Genomic DNA, 17,108 nt, shown 5'->3' on the forward strand with positions numbered 1-17,108 from the left:
CACGGGTTATACAATTATTGGATTAAAAACAGAAACTCATGTTCTTGGCCAAGAAAAATTTGAACGTGACAACGATTACTGAGTGTAAGAATAATGTAGAAATGATCACGATAAAATTGGAAGACAGGGACATGAAAAGTAAAAATTTGTGGTGATTTATGTGCCCCCCAAAAACAAACTCTTGGAAAGAGAACGAACATTAAAAAATGTTGGAAGATACAAGGCATTCATTAAACGAAATACTAAAGGGCGGAGGTAACCTGGTAACTATGGGGGATTTTAACTGCAAAGAAATTTATTGGGAGGAAATGACTGAAGGGCAGAGAGGATCTGTGGGGTAATATATTACTGGACATGACCATGGAATATAAAATGACAGAATGGGTCAATGAAAACACCAGATACAGAAGTGATGAAGAACCGTCGAGACTGGATTTGATATTTACAACAGAACCTGAAATTGTGGATAGCATTGAATATAAGATACCATTTGGAAAGAGTGACCATATACTTATAGAGACTGAGCTAAAGGAAGAAATATATATATGGAGAAAAATGAAAAGGAAGATTGATGTACAACAAAACGGACTTTGGAAAACTAAAGAAATTCTTTCAAGATGCAAATTGGGAAAAATTCTACATGGAAGAGACAAAAATGGAAGAGAAATGGAAGATCTTGATGGGTATCTATAATGAAGGAGTAAATAGGTACTTACCAAGACAAAAACAAGAGAGGGTGTACATTAAATGCTGGTTGAACAGGAAATGGTGAAACTACGCCAAGGAAATACAGAATACACAGAAAATCTAGAAATAGCCGAAGTCATGAATAATCACTTCAAATCGGTTTTCACTAGAGAGAAGGTGCAGCATTAGGATGAAGGAAGCGAAATGCGATCTCCCACCATGAGCGAATTAACAATACAAAAAAAAAAAAAAAAAAAAAAAAAAAAAAAAAAAAAAAAAAAAAAAAAAAAAAAAAAAAAAAAAAAAAAAAAAAAAAAAAAAAAAAAAAAAGAGAAATTAACAAACCTTGATGTTAGGAAATCGCACGGCCCGGACGGAATTGCAAACTGGATACTAAAAGAATGCAAAGAAGAACTAATGGACAAAATATATAACATAATAAGTTGCTCACTTAAAGAAGGAAAAATACCAAAAGACTGGAAAAATGCCAACATTGTACCAATATATAAAGGAGGAAACAAGGAAGAACCAACTAATTACAGACCGGTCTCACTAACAAGCACTGTAGCCAAAATTTGTGAGAAAATGATCAAGAATAGATGGGTAAAACACCTGGAAGAAAATAATATAATAAACCCAAGACAATTTGGGTTCAGACAGGGAAGATCATGTACCACAAATTTAATCTGTTTTTACTCAAGACTAATAGATATAATACAAGAAAGGGATGGATGGGCTGATTGTGGTTTCCTAGGGATACAAGGCAACCTACTAAACTGGATGGAGGACTTCCTGAATGGTAGAAAGATGAGAGTAGTACTCAGAGAAAAATATTCAGGTTGGAAGGAGGTGATTAGTGGAGTTCCGCAAGGATCTGTATTGGCTCCAATAATGTTCGCTATTTATGTGAATGACATGGATGATGATGTGGAATGTTACATGAGCTTCTTTGCAGACGATGCTAAATTGTTGAGGAAAGTAAAAACCGAAACGGATTGCGAATCACTACAGGGAGACCTGAACAAGGTTTGGAAATGGAGTCAGAAATGGGAAGTGGACTTCAACATTAAGAAGTGTAGCATAATGGAGTTCGGAAAAAGTAAAAATAGAATATCAGGACAATATAAAATTGGAACTAAGGAGGTAAAGAAAGTGGGATCTGAAAAAGATCTGGGAGTAATTATCTGATAAACAAATAAACAAAACTGTCACAGAATCTTATAACTTGCTAAGATCAATAAAAGTGGCACTTACCTATTTGGATAAAGAAATGATTAAAAAAAATATTAGTCACAATGATAAGGCCTAGACTAGAATGTGGCGACATTGTGGTTACCCAGTGCCAAAAAGAATATAAAGAAAATTGAAAGAATCCAGAGACGAACACTTTCAAACTTGTCATATGAAGAGAGACTGGCTAAATTGGAGTTACCGACTCTGGAGCAAAGAGAGATAGGCGACCTACTGACCATCTATAGAATCATGAAGGGCACGGAAATACTTGATAGAGAGGATTTGTTAAATTGGGACAAAAGAAACACAAGAGGACATGGAAAGAAACTAAATAAAGATAGTTGTAGCAGAGATCTGAAGAAGAACATTTTCCACACAGAGTGGTGGACATTTGGAACAAACTGGACGAAACAATAGTGTGTGCAAAAACCATATACGAATTTAAGAGCAAACTAGGCACTGCGAGATACAAAGGCGGGATACCACGAGCCTTCCCGTAAGATACAACTAGGTAAATACAACTAGGTAAACACACACACACACACACACACACACACACACACACACACACACACACACACACACACACACACACACACACACACACACACACACACACACACACACACACACACACACACACACACATATATATATATATATACAACAACGGCTTTTCTCCCTTTACAAATGAGGTAGCCAAAAAACAACAACAACAAAGGCATAAAGTCCATTCCCACCTATTCCATCCCCATATACTCAACTCCCATTCACCCCTATCTCCCTCTTAGCTCCTCCTGGATAACGGGTCATCCCTGCATCTTGTCCAGTGTCCTGGATCAGAGTCAATGTAGCAAGACACAGTACATCCACACCAAGGCAGCTTCATTTAATCGGCGACCCCACCCCTTCTCCGTTCTCTCATGCAGAAAAAGAAAAAGAAAAAAGAAGATAGGGAGAAATCCCTTTGGTCTGCATCAAAATATCATTCACACATGCTCCCTCACCTCCATCCCCACCCACTCCCATACATCACAGCATCACTCGTACACAACGATTCTCCACTCACCCCTATATTCCGTCTTCTCCCTTTCTTCCTCAACAGACATTCCCCTATTTCCCAATGTCCCTTTTACCTCATCTATCCATCTCATTCTAGGTCGCCTCCACATGTTCACTCTTTTCACATCTGCCTTCCACGCATCTTTTACTACTCTTTCTTCACTCATTTTTCCATGTGTCCAAACCATCCTAATACTCTTTCATCAACCCTATCTCCCAACTCCCTTTCCATCCCCGCTCTCCTCCTTACCTCCTCGTTTCTCACTCTATCCAGCCTAGTAACCTCTATCATACTTCTCAGCCTCCTCATCTCAAACATATTCAAACTCCTTCTTTCTTCCTCTCTTATGCTTCATGTTTCTGTCACATACAGTACTGTCCGCACAATCACTCTTTCATACAATATTTTAACATCCATTACCAAATGTCTATTTCTCATTACACTTTTTAATCCCCTAAGGCATTTACTTGCTTTTCTCAGTCTACATTCTACCTCTAACTCCACTCCTCCCTTTCCTGCCACATTCGCCACCTTCCAGACTGGAACAACACAACCATATTAAATAAAGGATCATCCAAGAAACTGAGGAAGACAATTGAGGCAGCATTCATTAACACTAATGACAACATTGACCAAAGAGAAGGCTTTATATGTCTAGCAAAAGCCACAAGCTTATTGATAATAAGTTGTATAGACACGGTAAAGGAAACATGGACTGGAGGTGAAGCTTTTATTCCTGACGTTTCGTCTAACGACTTTCTCAAAGGAATGAGCATACTAGATACATACAGAGTTTATAAACACGCCTTATGGCTCAAGGGGGTGTGCGAGCGTATAGCGCTGTGTTCTGATTGGCCCGCTGAGACAGCCAATCACGAAGCGCTATATTCGCTGAAGATTTGGCCCAGGTGAAGCTCCCAGCCTTATTGTTGATATTCGGACGAGTGGTGATGTACGCAGCTTCTATAGATTTTCTGGTCTTCTTATCCATACCTTCGTGTAGAATCTCGGCTCGGTTCCATTGTGGGAGGTGCCCAGATTCGTCAACATGCACCACCATTGCGTTGGTGAGTCTATGGTGACGGAGGTCGGCCTTATGCTCCCTGATTCTAGTGTCAAGGCCCTCTTAGTCTCTCCATAATATGCTTTATCGCATGATGTGCATGGGATCTTATAAACGAAGCTGTCTTTTCTCCCCCTCATCTTAGTCCCGCTTTTTATTATGTCACCAATCTTCGTTCCCGATGTTACGGCTGCTTTTACTTCCGTGCTCCTGAGCATTCTAATAATATCTCCTACCTTCTCAGAGTTAGGAAGCGCCATGTACGATGTTTTTGTGGTGGCGTTGCCTTCTCTTAACCTGCTTGTGTGGATTATTTCTTCCGCTCTTCGTCTTAGGCTCAGGACTAAGCCCTTGGGGTAGCCAAGCTTCAAGAAGGCCGCGATGATGTATTCGATTTCCTCCTCCAGGAATTCCTTGCTGCATATCCTGTAGGCACGCAGGATATGCAGCGAGGAATTGATAATTATAATAAAAGAATACGCAAATAAAATTACAAGCTCTCCGAAGCGTCCCATGAGATGACCCGTCTATGTATAAAATCCCATGTTATGTTTGAGTTGTGATCAAGACCCTGCGGGTCGAAACATTAAAGCATAAAATTCTCCCATTACTCCTCGTCTACTTCCTCCACCTTCAGTCTTCTATATACATATATATGTACATATACATATATATGGATACATATATATATATATATATATATATATATATATACATATATATATGTATATATATATATATATATATATATATATATGTATATATATATATATAAAGTACATTTAATAACATTATTTTTCAGAGATGGAAGACTGAAAGAATTCGCTGAAAACCCCAATGTCGGTTAAAAAAAATTATAGCCATCGGCGAACATTTTCAAATAGCTTTAGATTCAAGTCTGAAAAAAGGAATTACTTCACGAACTTGTAGAAGCTCTGATAGATGAAGAAATCTTAACTGTGGAAGCAATAGAAGATATTCCAAATTCTTTACGTAGGTTAGAAATAAAGCTAAAGTGAAACTAACGGAGTTAAAGTTAAAGAAAGTTAAAGGAATTAAAAACTAAGATTGCTAATGAAAAGCCCATGGTTTTAGAAGAATAGTTAGACATTTCTAAATATATAAAATTTTTACCTCATTTTTCAGAACAAGAACCTGAAATATTTTTTCTTCAGTAGGAAAAACTAGCTCGACAATTACAAATCCAGAAGATAATTGCCCTTGATTATTCAAACTCAGTTTACTAGGGAGGGCTCAGCAAATTTATACTTTTCTTTCAGAAACAAAATGGGTGTGATGATGTAAAATATAGTATCAAATTTTATGAACTAATACCAGAGGATGACAGACAGAGACTCAGAAATTATAAGAAGACGCCTTACGTAGAATGTGTCTCAACAGGAACGTCTATTCAATAGGTGTTTCTTTAGTTGGCAAAACAGATAATATAAATAAAAAAGGATTGTTGGAACAATTAAAAAACAGTTTAAAGATAGATCTTAGAATTTTTCTAGATGGCCACTTTCCCAATACTTTGACTAAAGCTGTTATTTTAGCTGATGAGTTCATATTAACTCACAGACCGAAATCAAGACAAATGGAGTCCCAAAAGTTCAAAACATTCATCTCAGGTTCAGCTAAATACCCTGATTATTGGTCTCCAAAGAAACCCTCCGAATATTCACGTAATCCATCTTATTCCAATTACAATCCTGATTCTTAGTCTCCAAAGAAACCTTTGAGTATCTACCTAACCCATCTTATTACCCCAATTGCAGGCCTGATTTCAATTAAAGTCCTCCAAACCAACCCTCGCAAAAGATGGGAAGGTTCCCCTGTATCATGTTCTTATTGCAAAAATGTTGGCCATCACATTTCAGCTCGAGAAAAAAACTATCACCCTCCATTTTTTCCCATCTAAGACACCTACTCTTGTAAATAATATGAAACCAGATGATGCAAAATCCCCTATTCAGGACAAACCCAAAAATCCTATATTGTCATGTAGTATTGACCCATCCTTACCAGACCATGATCTTTGCTTCAAACCCTTTATATCCTCAGGAACAATAGCTTACAGTAGCAATAGACGATCATAGGCATTTTTCATGAAGAAGCCAGTGTTGCTGGCAAGTATTACTACAAACACCCGTGCTCGTGACAGACCATTAGACCTGTTAGTTATGGCCTTTTTAAGGACCTTGATATCCTTAAAGTCATTGCAGACCTTAGGAACAACATTGAAATTATCGCTCTTGCATATCTCTCCTATCAATTCAATATAACGGGGGCCATTGCAGATGTAATCGAAGGTCTTCAAGTACTTTTCAAGGACCGCAAGGCCCTGTCACACGGTAGGTAGGTGTTGCCACCAACCAGGTAAATAAACTTCACACTGACAAACCGGTTTTGTTGAACCTGCTGTAGCATTGCCATATCAAGTAGATTTTTTTTGGGGGGGGCAGCACAATTGTCAGCAAAAAAATTGAAGGATTTTGAAGTCTCCCCTCCCCCTCTTTCTCTCGAACCATTTGAAACCACTTGATGAGGCAGCTCCTAGTTTAATTTGGGCTGCGTCCAGCAACCATTTCTTCCCAGAGGAATATGAAGGGCTTGTTTTTGTTTTCGCAAACGCAGAAGTTGTAAAGCCAGGGCTTCTGTTTATGACTAGCTACATTCACTGGTAGCCTTGGCATTGGCAAGGTTTGCTAGAGGTCATTGGAAATAACCCTGATATTTTTATCGCCACCGGTATCCCTAAATTGGTTGCTGAGGAGATTCTGAGCTATACGGGCTGACTCCTTGCGAGCTTTTTTAGCTTCCAGGTGGTAGGCGTCATGACCTGCGACAGTTAGACCCTCAATCTCCAATGCCAGCCGTTCACAGGTGTTGCAGAGGTCAACTTTTGGTAGTAAGAAGCTAATTTTATACACTGTAGTAAACAATTCCTGAATTTTTGACTCTGTAACAAAGGTTGACCTCCATGTACCTCTTATTCATGATATACCTTCGTTATAGAACCACCTGAAGGCAAGTACATCCTATTGTCAGACTTTGCCCTAGTGTAGTGACTAGTAACTAGAGGCAGCTTACGTATATACTCATGTGCAAAGTCAATAGGTGGATATTTTTTTTCTCTGATACTTGCTTCCCTTACTGATCAAGTCGAATGGTGCCAGTGTCAATTTCGGATGCCATTTTCTTTTTCTCAACCATCATCTTCATCTTCTTTGCGCCAATGCCATGGGTAATAATAAAACCATTACGACACACCTTGAACTCCTTATTAGAATTTGTTACATTGAAGCCAAGGTTAACGCTTTTCTGTGAAGTTTCTTTTTTCTTATACTTTCTCTTATACTTTTTCACTTTCACACATCCAACAAGGTAGCTGTTACTACGGTTAACATCAACCAATGCCCATATATTATAAAAAAAAATTCTCCTATCTTCTCGAGTCCTATCTTCGTGAAACACTCATCATAACGCGGTGACCCTATCTTCCTCGTTGGTATAATTTTCTTGGTTTTATAACATATATTGCTGTCCTATTTTTTTTCTTAGTAAGCCCCCACACACTCGCTTGGTCTTCTTTCTCCCTTGTCGCCTGACCACACTAGGTCCAGCAACATCGACATCATCACCACCAACATCACCACCAGCCCCACCCCGACCATCACTCGACACATCACCGTCATCACCAACAGCCTCACCAATTGGCGCATCACCACCATCATCGTCACCACAATCACCACTACGCTCTTCACTCTTCCTTTTTTTTTAGGTTTTCTTATTACAACATCCGTATCGCTATCACTGTCATTGTCTTTACCAGTATGATAAACTTTATCAACGTCACTTTCGTCGAAATTTTTGTCCGAGTCGTTGTACTCGTACTTTAGATCCTTTGTTTCCAAGGCAGTTAGCCACCTTGGTTTGCCTTTGTTCCTAGCACAACGATGAACATTTCTTATTTCTATTACTAATCCACACTCCTGAACACGATCTTTACTTTTCCTATCACTGTAAGAGGCCGGTAGATAGAGGTAGACATTTGGGTAGATAGAGGGGTAGGTGGAAACGAATGTAGATTTTATGACTAAAAGTTAAAAAACAACGGCCGACAGAAATGGCTTAGTCATACTCGCGCTCGCTGGCGCCTTGTATATTGTAAACAATGCTGATGTGCCAAAATTGTAAACGCATAAGCCATTTCCGTTGCGACATGATGCTTACGTAAATAATATTGCTTGAAACAGTATAACAGCCTCTCTGATTGGAGAAAAGGTGGAGGAGAATTTTTTTTTAATTGGCGCATGGAGGTAAAGTCACGCCCTTAAGGAGTGGCACTTGTTTGAGAAGTAAAAGGATATTGGATGAATAGAATAGTGACGTCAGAACGAAGGTGGGTTGACGTATTGTGTAGGGATCCCGAGAGGGAGTCCCTTGGTGTAGATAAAAAAACCAAGTGTATTTTTAGAAGAAAGAAGATAAGAAAAATCAATCTAACTTAATTCACCCCCTCAAGCTTTGAGTGAAGGACAAGGCATGGGGCCTACAGAAGAATGAAAATTACTAAGTGTTAGAACCAGCGAAGCGAACAGTGGTGAATGAAGAATTATATTATTACAGAAGAATAAGAACTTATTTAGAGATTAGTGCAACAGGCGCTAACAATCACTTCCTGACATTGTTGCAATATAATAGAACAGCACAACTTTACAAATAACGGAATAATGACCAATATATGACGAGAGACGTATTCTATCTGTTACAGCGGCGACGAAAACAAAGGAACTGGCAGAGCCCGCATGTCTACGTTACCATAGCGACGGGGCGATGGTGTGTGGCTCACTGATTGGCAGAGAGTAGCGTCATATGGCGGCTGCTGCGCGCTGATTGTCTGAATGTAGCGTCCCGCATTTAGTAGTGTTTTCCCCTTTCCATCCTAAAATAGTACCTCCACTGAGCTGGCATCATACGTAAATCATGTTCCCTCTTAACATCAAAATATCTAAGAAGCATATTTCCGTACCGAAAATTGTACTTTCATAAATGGTACTTAATTCTTATCGTGACAGTTTCCCATTTTCTGTAATATATATATATATATTTTATGAGATGTGGCATTTACCCCTTTCTATTCTAGACGCCTCATATATCAATGTAACTTAAAAAATAAAGTCTTTCCAGTTTTTCCAGTTTTTCAATCCGTGGTATTTTGGGGACATCGGGTGGGTGTAAGGGTGTGTTTGCAGAAGGTTCAATTTTGAACAAATGGCAGAAGATTCAGTGTTGAAGAAAAGGCGGCAACGCCACTTTTGGAAATGGGTGACTGATTGTAAGAGAATTCCCAGGGTTAGTTTGCGCAAGAATATGAAGTTACTAAACATCTTACGATCAGAAGATGCGAAAACATTTCCCGATCTTTACAACAACACAAAGACTTTCTCAGTGACCGAATCGATTAAGGAGTTTCATCGGAAAGTTATAAACTTTAATGCATCTATGAGGAATTGTAAAGATTTTGAATACAATGATGGAAAATTTAATGAATTAGAACTTTTCGATGGTGAAATAACAGAAGAGACAGCAAAGGGTTTCATGAAGCACTATTTTACCGGTTATAAAAGTTTCACTAAACACGGCGGTAAAAGTAACCACAGAGATTATCAGATGCATTACCTGGATGTTTCATATAGGGCATATCAGCGCGCTAAGCGCAAGAACAAGTATGCAGTTAAAAAGGTGAAAGAGCAAATTATAAACAAGAAAGCTCAAGAAAAAAAAAGATAATGAAGAGGGAGATGCGCCCACAGTAACAGTTGTAGAAACCGTACCTGAAATTCCTAGCGAGATTCAAAACTGTGTTGACGCAACGCTTTCTAAAAATTTAGAGGCAAAAAAATCGCGAGAAGAAAAAAGATTAGAAAAGAAACTAAAGCACGAAGAACAGGTACGAGAAAGGCTTCTAAAACTTGAGGAAAGAGAAAAATTAAAAAAAGAAAAAGCAATCAAGCTTTTGGTGCTTAAGAAAGTTAAAGCTTCTTTAAGAGACGAAACAGAAATTCAGAAATTATCCAATGAAGAAAAAGACCTTTTAAGCAAGATGAGGAAAGAACGCATTGAACGCTACTTGAAAGTTCCGGAGCTGGATTCGCATGAAATTGTCAAGGAGAAACTTATTGGATCTTTACTGGAAAGCGCTGAAAGGAAAACCGTTCAACATTACATTGGTCAGTTGGGAGATTTCAAGTGCAAAATTTGTAAAGCTTTGCTGTGGAAAGGAGAAATTAAAACAATCTGTTCCAATGTAGGTCAGACCCCCTCATTGGTTCCTTCAGAAATCAAAAACGATACATTAGAGGATTTTATGATGGGAGTTCCTCTTTATCTGAGCGTTTTTTGAAACATTTGGCTGGCTTCAATTTAATATTTTCCTTTACGTCTTTTTCGACTTCAAGTAGATTTGAAAATGCAGCTGAATCGGCAATGTGTTACAAGATACAAGGAAAAATATACCACAAGATAGGTTCATTGAAACCTGAAATATTACGAAACGGGATAACAGAAGAAGTATTCGAAACTAATAACAGATCAAAAGCGAAGCCATTTTGGAAAAAAGATAGTTCTTTCCTGGACCTATATTTTTATCATGACAGAGATCAACAAATTAAACTGCGTTCTTTGAATTTCAACAATTTTTACGGTAACGCTAACAAAACAGGTAAGGAAACAGAGAAACGGCGTGCCCGTGAAGAGAAAGTTTACGAAGAGAATGAAGAAATAATCACATGTTTGTACGATTACATGTTACAAAATAATGCGTGCCTTTCAGGTATGTTGAAAGAACTTGAATCGGCAAAACAATTAATGGAAGCTCACATCAAAAAATATGGCGATGTTCCTAAAATGTCCATCACTTTACATGCTGCTGAAAAGTTCAGCACCCGTGAACACAAAGGAGTTTATCATCTTCCCTCTTCTTCCTCACAAGTTGGTGCCATTGTCAATCTTGATCCTTCCAAAGATCATTTGCAGATAATGATAAGCTCTCCTAAAGAAGGTTCCAAATATAACCTTAGATTTGTGAAGTACAACAATTATTTTTATGACAGTTTTCAATATCCTCTTTTGTTTCTGAATGGTGACCTCGGCCATTCTTACAAAATGACTAAGCTCGATAAAGTAGAATGTAGTGAGAGTAGACGTACCACTAAGACGTACAACGTTCTTACTCCTTGCATGTACTATTCCTCTCTTTATATGGAGAGGGAAGGGCAATTTAATTATTTGACCAAAGGGAGACGTTTATTCCAACAATTCGTTGTTGATAATTACGTAAAAGCAGAGGCTAATAGGTTGTCATTCATTGAAATGAACCAAAAAGAAATACGAAAGGAACGTGCCGATATTTTACGAGGAGAAGACAGCCAAAGTTCCGGACAGCGGGTAATCATACCTGCATCATTTGTCGGATGACCAAGATACATGAAGGAGCGGCAAGAAGATGCTTTAGCATTTGTTACTTCGTATGGATCTCCAGACTTTTTTTATCACATTCACGATGAATCCACACTGGAAGGAGCTTCAAGAAGCAATCGCATGTACAAGTAAAGGTTCCGTTCAACCCTGCGATCGTCCAGATTTGGTTAGTCGGATTTTCAAGCTGAAAGTTGATGCTCTGATGGACGATTTAACTAAGAAACATATCTTTGGCCGCGTAAAAGCACATCTCTATAGCACTGAGTGGCAAAAAAGAGGTCTCCCTCACGTCCATATTCTTTTGTGGATGGAACACCGCGTAACCAATGATTTAATAGAAAAACTAATTTCAGCCGAAATACCTGATAAAACTAAAGAACCAAGATTACACGAAATTGTAACAACGAATATGATACACGGTCCCTGCAAGGGCTACGATGAATCAAACGCGTGTTGCCAAGGAAAACACGGATCCAGACAAAAGTGTGGAAAAGACTTCCCTTAGGTGTGCAGAGATACTACTTTCTTTGGAAATAACGGTTATCCATTGTACAAAAGATCTGTGGGAGAGGGAGGACATTCATTCGTTAAAAAAGTTAAAGGGCAGGCAGTTACAGAGGATAATTCGTGGGTTGTTCCCTATAACCCGTATCTATGCTTGAAGTACAATGCTCACATAAATGTTGAGTGCTCAAATTCTATTAAGTGTATCGCTTATGTCACAAAGTATGTAAACAAAGGTTGCGATCGTATACTCTTTACGAAAACTGGCGACAGCGATACCGTAAATGAAGTAAAAAATTATCAGGAGGCAAGATTTGTTAATGCAAACGAGGCAACTTGGAAGATATTTAAATTCCCTATCCATAAGAGTTACCCTGCTGTATTCACTCTGGACTTACACCTAGAAGGTGAAAACGAAGTGTTTTTCAATTAACACCTTTCAGAGGCAGAAATTAAGAAGAAGATTTCCAAGGATACCCACTTAACGGCCTTCTTCAAATTGTGTGCACACAACGAATTCGCAGCAGATTTGTGTTACCACCAGTTGCCTAACCACTTCCTATATGATAATAAGAACTCAGTTTGGGTAGAGCGAAAAACGCGTTCGTCTGCTCTAGGAAGGATAAGAGCTGTTACAAATAAAACTGTTGAACTTTTCTATATGAGGCTTCTTTTAACACACAAGAAAGGTCCTAAGTCCTTTAAAGATCTTCGAACCATCGAAGGGCAAAGTTATTCTTCATACAGAGAAGCTGTCAAAGCAATGGGTCTTCTAAACGACGAAGAAACTTGGAAGACAACCATAATGGAAATTATCAACCACACAAACGATCGCAGACAATTAAGAGCCACGTATGCGAGTATGTTAGTCTTCTCGGATCTCGAAGATCAATCAACCATTTGGGAAGAAACTAAATATTTGTTCGCCAGTGACTTTTTGCATCACTACAAATTGACAGAGTATAACGACGAAATTTATCTCGATGCTCTAGATGATATACAGGAACATGTCTGGAATTGTGGAGGTGGCAATATTGATCAGTACGGGCTCCCAGCTTCCAGAGGCGGTGAAAAGACAACAAATATCATACGAAGGGAAAGATCCTACAATAAAGAGAAATTAGCAGAGGAAGTTAAAGAAAAGTCTGCTCTCCTAAATAATAAACAGAGACATTGTTACGATACTGTGTTGGCACGAATTGAAAACTCTAAAAAGTATGCGAATAATGGAATTTTTATCGATGCGTCCGGAGGAACCGGGACGTCTTTTGTTCTGAATACTTTACTGGACACTGTTCGTTCACATGGAAAAATTGCCTTGGCTGTTGCTTCTTCAGGTATTGCAGCAACAGTTTTACATGGAGGAAGAACGGCACATAACATGTTTAAGATTCCGCTAATGGAATATAACGAGGTTCGTGCCTGTGGTGTTAGGAAAAATTCAGAATTGGCAAAACTCTTAAAGATGACGTCTTTAATAGTGTGGGATGAAGTGGTAATGGCAAACAAGAATACGCTAACAGCCCTTGACATAACTCTGCGAGACATATTAGAAGAAGAAAAGTTCATGGGAGGAATTGTTTTTGTCTGCGCAGGTGATTTCCGTCAAATTCTCCCTGTGATACGAGGAGGGGGAAAGAATGACGAACTCGAATATTGTATAAAGTCCAGTTATTTCTGGGATGATTTGATAAAGCTGGAACTCACACACAACGTGAGACTCAACGCTAACGATATCGAAAACAAGACATTTGCAAAGAATCTATTAGCTTTAGGTACAGGGGAAAGTGGCCCCACAGAGCTCCCTGAAAAATTTGGAATCACCGTTCAAACCCGTAATGAATTGGTTGAAAAAGTTTACGACAATTTGGAAGAAAACCACTTGAATTCTCTGTATTTTGAGAAGAGAGATATAATTTCTCCTACTAACGATGACGTTGACAGAATAAATTCGATAGTTTATGAAAAATCTAAAGAACGGGAGAAGGTCTATATGAGTATGGATGTCGCTGCTGAAGAGGGGGTGGACATTCAGACATCTGTTTTCAATGCGTTAACGAGTCCATCTATTCCCCCTCACGAATTGAAAGTGAAAATCGGGAGCGTTGTCATGGTTATGAGAAACATATGTCCACCTAAATTGTGTAACGGCACTCGAGTAATGGTGACTAATCTTCAGAAAAATATTGTAGTGGGGAAAATTTTAGGAGGCTCATATAGGGGTGAACAAGTTTTACTCCCACGAATTACTCTTGAAGCTACGGACACTCCAGCACGTTTCAAGCGTAAGCAATTTCCCGTTAAATTGTGCTATGCTATGACTATAAACAAATCTCAAGGGCAAACGTTTGATCGTTGTGGACTTCTTTTGGATTCGGCTCAATATGTTGCCTGCTCAAGAGTCACTAACTGGAATTCTCTGATTGTTTATCCGGGTTGGGAGAAGGTGAATGAAAATGATCAATTGAAGCTTCCCCGTAACTGTGTATATAAAGAACTCTTCAACAGAAAACCTCTCACAAATCAAGAAACAATCCCTAAATTCACACCAGCCTCTGAAAGCATAGAACCCGTTTTGGCTGAAGAGGAACCAGATCAAGGAAGGATTGTTATCCCAAAGGAGGCGTACACGATCACTGAAGAGGAAGCCATCGCCATGATTATGCCTGTCTATCCTCACGATGAAAAGGAAAATGTCTCTCCCCCAAGAGAAGATATTGAGGACAGAATGGATGAAATTAAGAACCTATTAGAAGAACTGAAGGAGAAGCAAGAAGAACTGAAGGAGAAGCAAGAAGAACTGAAGGAGAAGCAACTAGACAAGGAAAAACTGTTAGAGGCTTTCGAAGATGTCGTTGTCAAGGCTGTCAAGAGATGTAGTGACGACGAAGGAGAAACGTCACCACCCAGAAAAAGGAGCAAAGAAGAGCAGGAGAAAAATGAATAACCATGTTTAGTTAAGGAGGGGCGCGAAGCACCCATGGCGAAGCCATGGCCGGCGAAGCCGGGTGCTTGTATATATATATATATATATATATATATATATATATATATATATCCCCGTTTACTTTGTAGCCAGAGCCAAACAACATTTTGTCTGTGGGAGAAGAAATCTCTATTCATAGAGAAATGGTGATACTTTATGATACTACGACTGTCCCTCCGTCATGCTGTCCTCTCACTCTTCATATTGTCCTGTACCACTTCTCTGAATATTCATTCAACTTTTTCACCGAACCCTGTGGTAGGGGATAAGAATGGAGGTAATAATACTACCATCGAGTGTTCCTATTTGAGTCGTAAAGGGAGACAAAGACGGGACGAGGATAGGACTAAGTACCCTACTCTCTGTAGCCCCAAAGGGGTCGCTCCTAAAAAAGTCAAAGGCATAAGAGGGTCTGGGAGGAGTTTTAATATGCGTGGATGTGGTACAGATGAGAGTAAAAGGAAAGAGATAGACAATATGTTTGTGAGAAGGAAGATGGATGTATTGGCATTGAGTGAATTTAAGATGAAAGGGAGGGGCGAATTTGAGTTTGGGAGTGTAGTTGGGAGGGTACCAGGAATGAAGAGAAGGGGTGCCTAAACTAGTAAGCGAAAAGATAGGTAAACGTGTGGTGGAGTGGAAGGAGGTTTCTTCAAGGTTCATGTGGATGAAGGTGAAACTGGGAAAGGAGATGTGGGTTTTTGTAAGAGTATATGGGCCTGCTAGTGAGAAGAGTGTAGAGGAAAGGGAGGGTTTTTGGATAGATTTAAATGAGTACCTAGAGGGTTTAGGGAGAAATGTCAATGTAGTGGCATTGGGAGATTTTAATGCTAGGGTAGGAAATGAACTAATAAACGGAGTGGTTGGGAAATGTGGAGTTCCAGGAAAAATCGTAGTGGAGAGATGATGGTGGAGAAAGAAAGTTGATGATAGCAAACACAGTTTTTAGCAAGAAAGTTAAGCATAAGTACACATGGGAGAGGGTGATGGATGAAAGGGCGGTAGATAGAGTTTTAATAGACTATATATTGGTAACCAAGAGAAGAATAGGAAGATTTTTTGATGTACATGTTATAAGGGGAGAGAGTGGTTGAATATCAAATGCTTTTTTGGTGGAAGGTAAGTTGATAGTGGAGGATAGATGGAGAAAGAGGAAAAGGACAGAAGATAGGGAGGTGCTTACAGTAAACTGCTTAAATGAGAAATAAAAGGAGAAGGAGTACAAAGAGAAGCGGAGAGAAGAGTGGGAGGGATTGAAGAGTAGTGTAGAACTAGGAGTGGAGGAGGAATGCGGATGTTTCAGGAGGGAGTCACAAGGTGTGTAAAGTTGGTGTGTGGAACAAGGAGGACGGGACGAAATAGAAGGAAGGATAGTGAGTGGTGGGATGAAGTAAAGAAAGTTGTAGAGGAGAAGAAACGAGCATTCACAGATTGGTTACAGAATAGGATGAGGGAATCATATGAGATGTACAAAGAAAAGAGAAGTAAAGCATAAAACAAAGGAGGTAAAGAGGAGAACAGATATGAAACGGGGTAAGAGTATGACATATTTTATTTAAAGTAATAAAAAGATATTTTGGAAGGAAATCAAGAGAAAAAGAGGAGACGAATCATGTAGTCAAGAGAAGGTAAAAGGTGCAGGTGGAGAGATGATAATGGAAGAGAAGGCAGCGAGAGGAAGACGGGCAGAGTACTTTAGGGAGTTGCTAAATGTGAAGGAGGATAGGGAGGGAAAGGTAGTTGCAGTGAGAAGCGCTAAGAAAACGACAGTGACAGGGAGAAAGAAAGAGGAATAAGGAAAGATGAGGTAAAAGGACTTATCAAAGTGATGAGAGCAAGTAAGGCACCTGAGTTGGATGGGTGTCATGCGGAGTGTCTAAAAAGGGAGGTACAGTGATGGTGGAATGGTTGGTGAGGTTTTTTAATGTTTGTCTAAAAGAAGGTGGATTGCCAGAGGACTGTATGAGAGCCTGTACAGTTCCGCTTTACAAAGGAAAAGGGGACAGGTGTGAGAGAAGTAGTTTCAGAAGAATAATTTTGTTAAGTGTAGTTGGGAGGGGTTTTGATTGAGATGGTTAGGAGAGCAA

At 39.2% G+C, this 17,108-nt stretch overlaps 1 protein-coding gene across 1 annotated transcript; it reads left to right on the forward strand.

The window, feature by feature from the left end:
* Positions 1-12,696: 12,696 nt before the first annotated feature.
* On the forward strand, positions 12,697-14,982 carry LOC143035957 (uncharacterized). The gene has a single exon (XM_076203215.1). It carries the CDS (start codon positions 12,697-12,699, stop codon positions 14,980-14,982), a length of 2,286 nt encoding a protein of 761 aa, XP_076059330.1.
* Positions 14,983-17,108: the final 2,126 nt, after the last annotated feature.

The sequence above is a fragment of the Oratosquilla oratoria genome, chromosome 2 (genome assembly GCF_046742065.1).
Source record: "Oratosquilla oratoria isolate Oo_2021 chromosome 2, ASM4674206v1, whole genome shotgun sequence".
NCBI classification, from domain to species: Eukaryota; Metazoa; Arthropoda; class Malacostraca; order Stomatopoda; family Squillidae; genus Oratosquilla; species Oratosquilla oratoria.

Excerpts from the sequence above, each read along its gene's own strand:
- LOC143035957 (XM_076203215.1), top strand. The coding sequence starts at position 12,697 with ATGAGGCTTCTTTTAACACACAAGAAAGGTCCTAAGTCCTTTAAAGAT.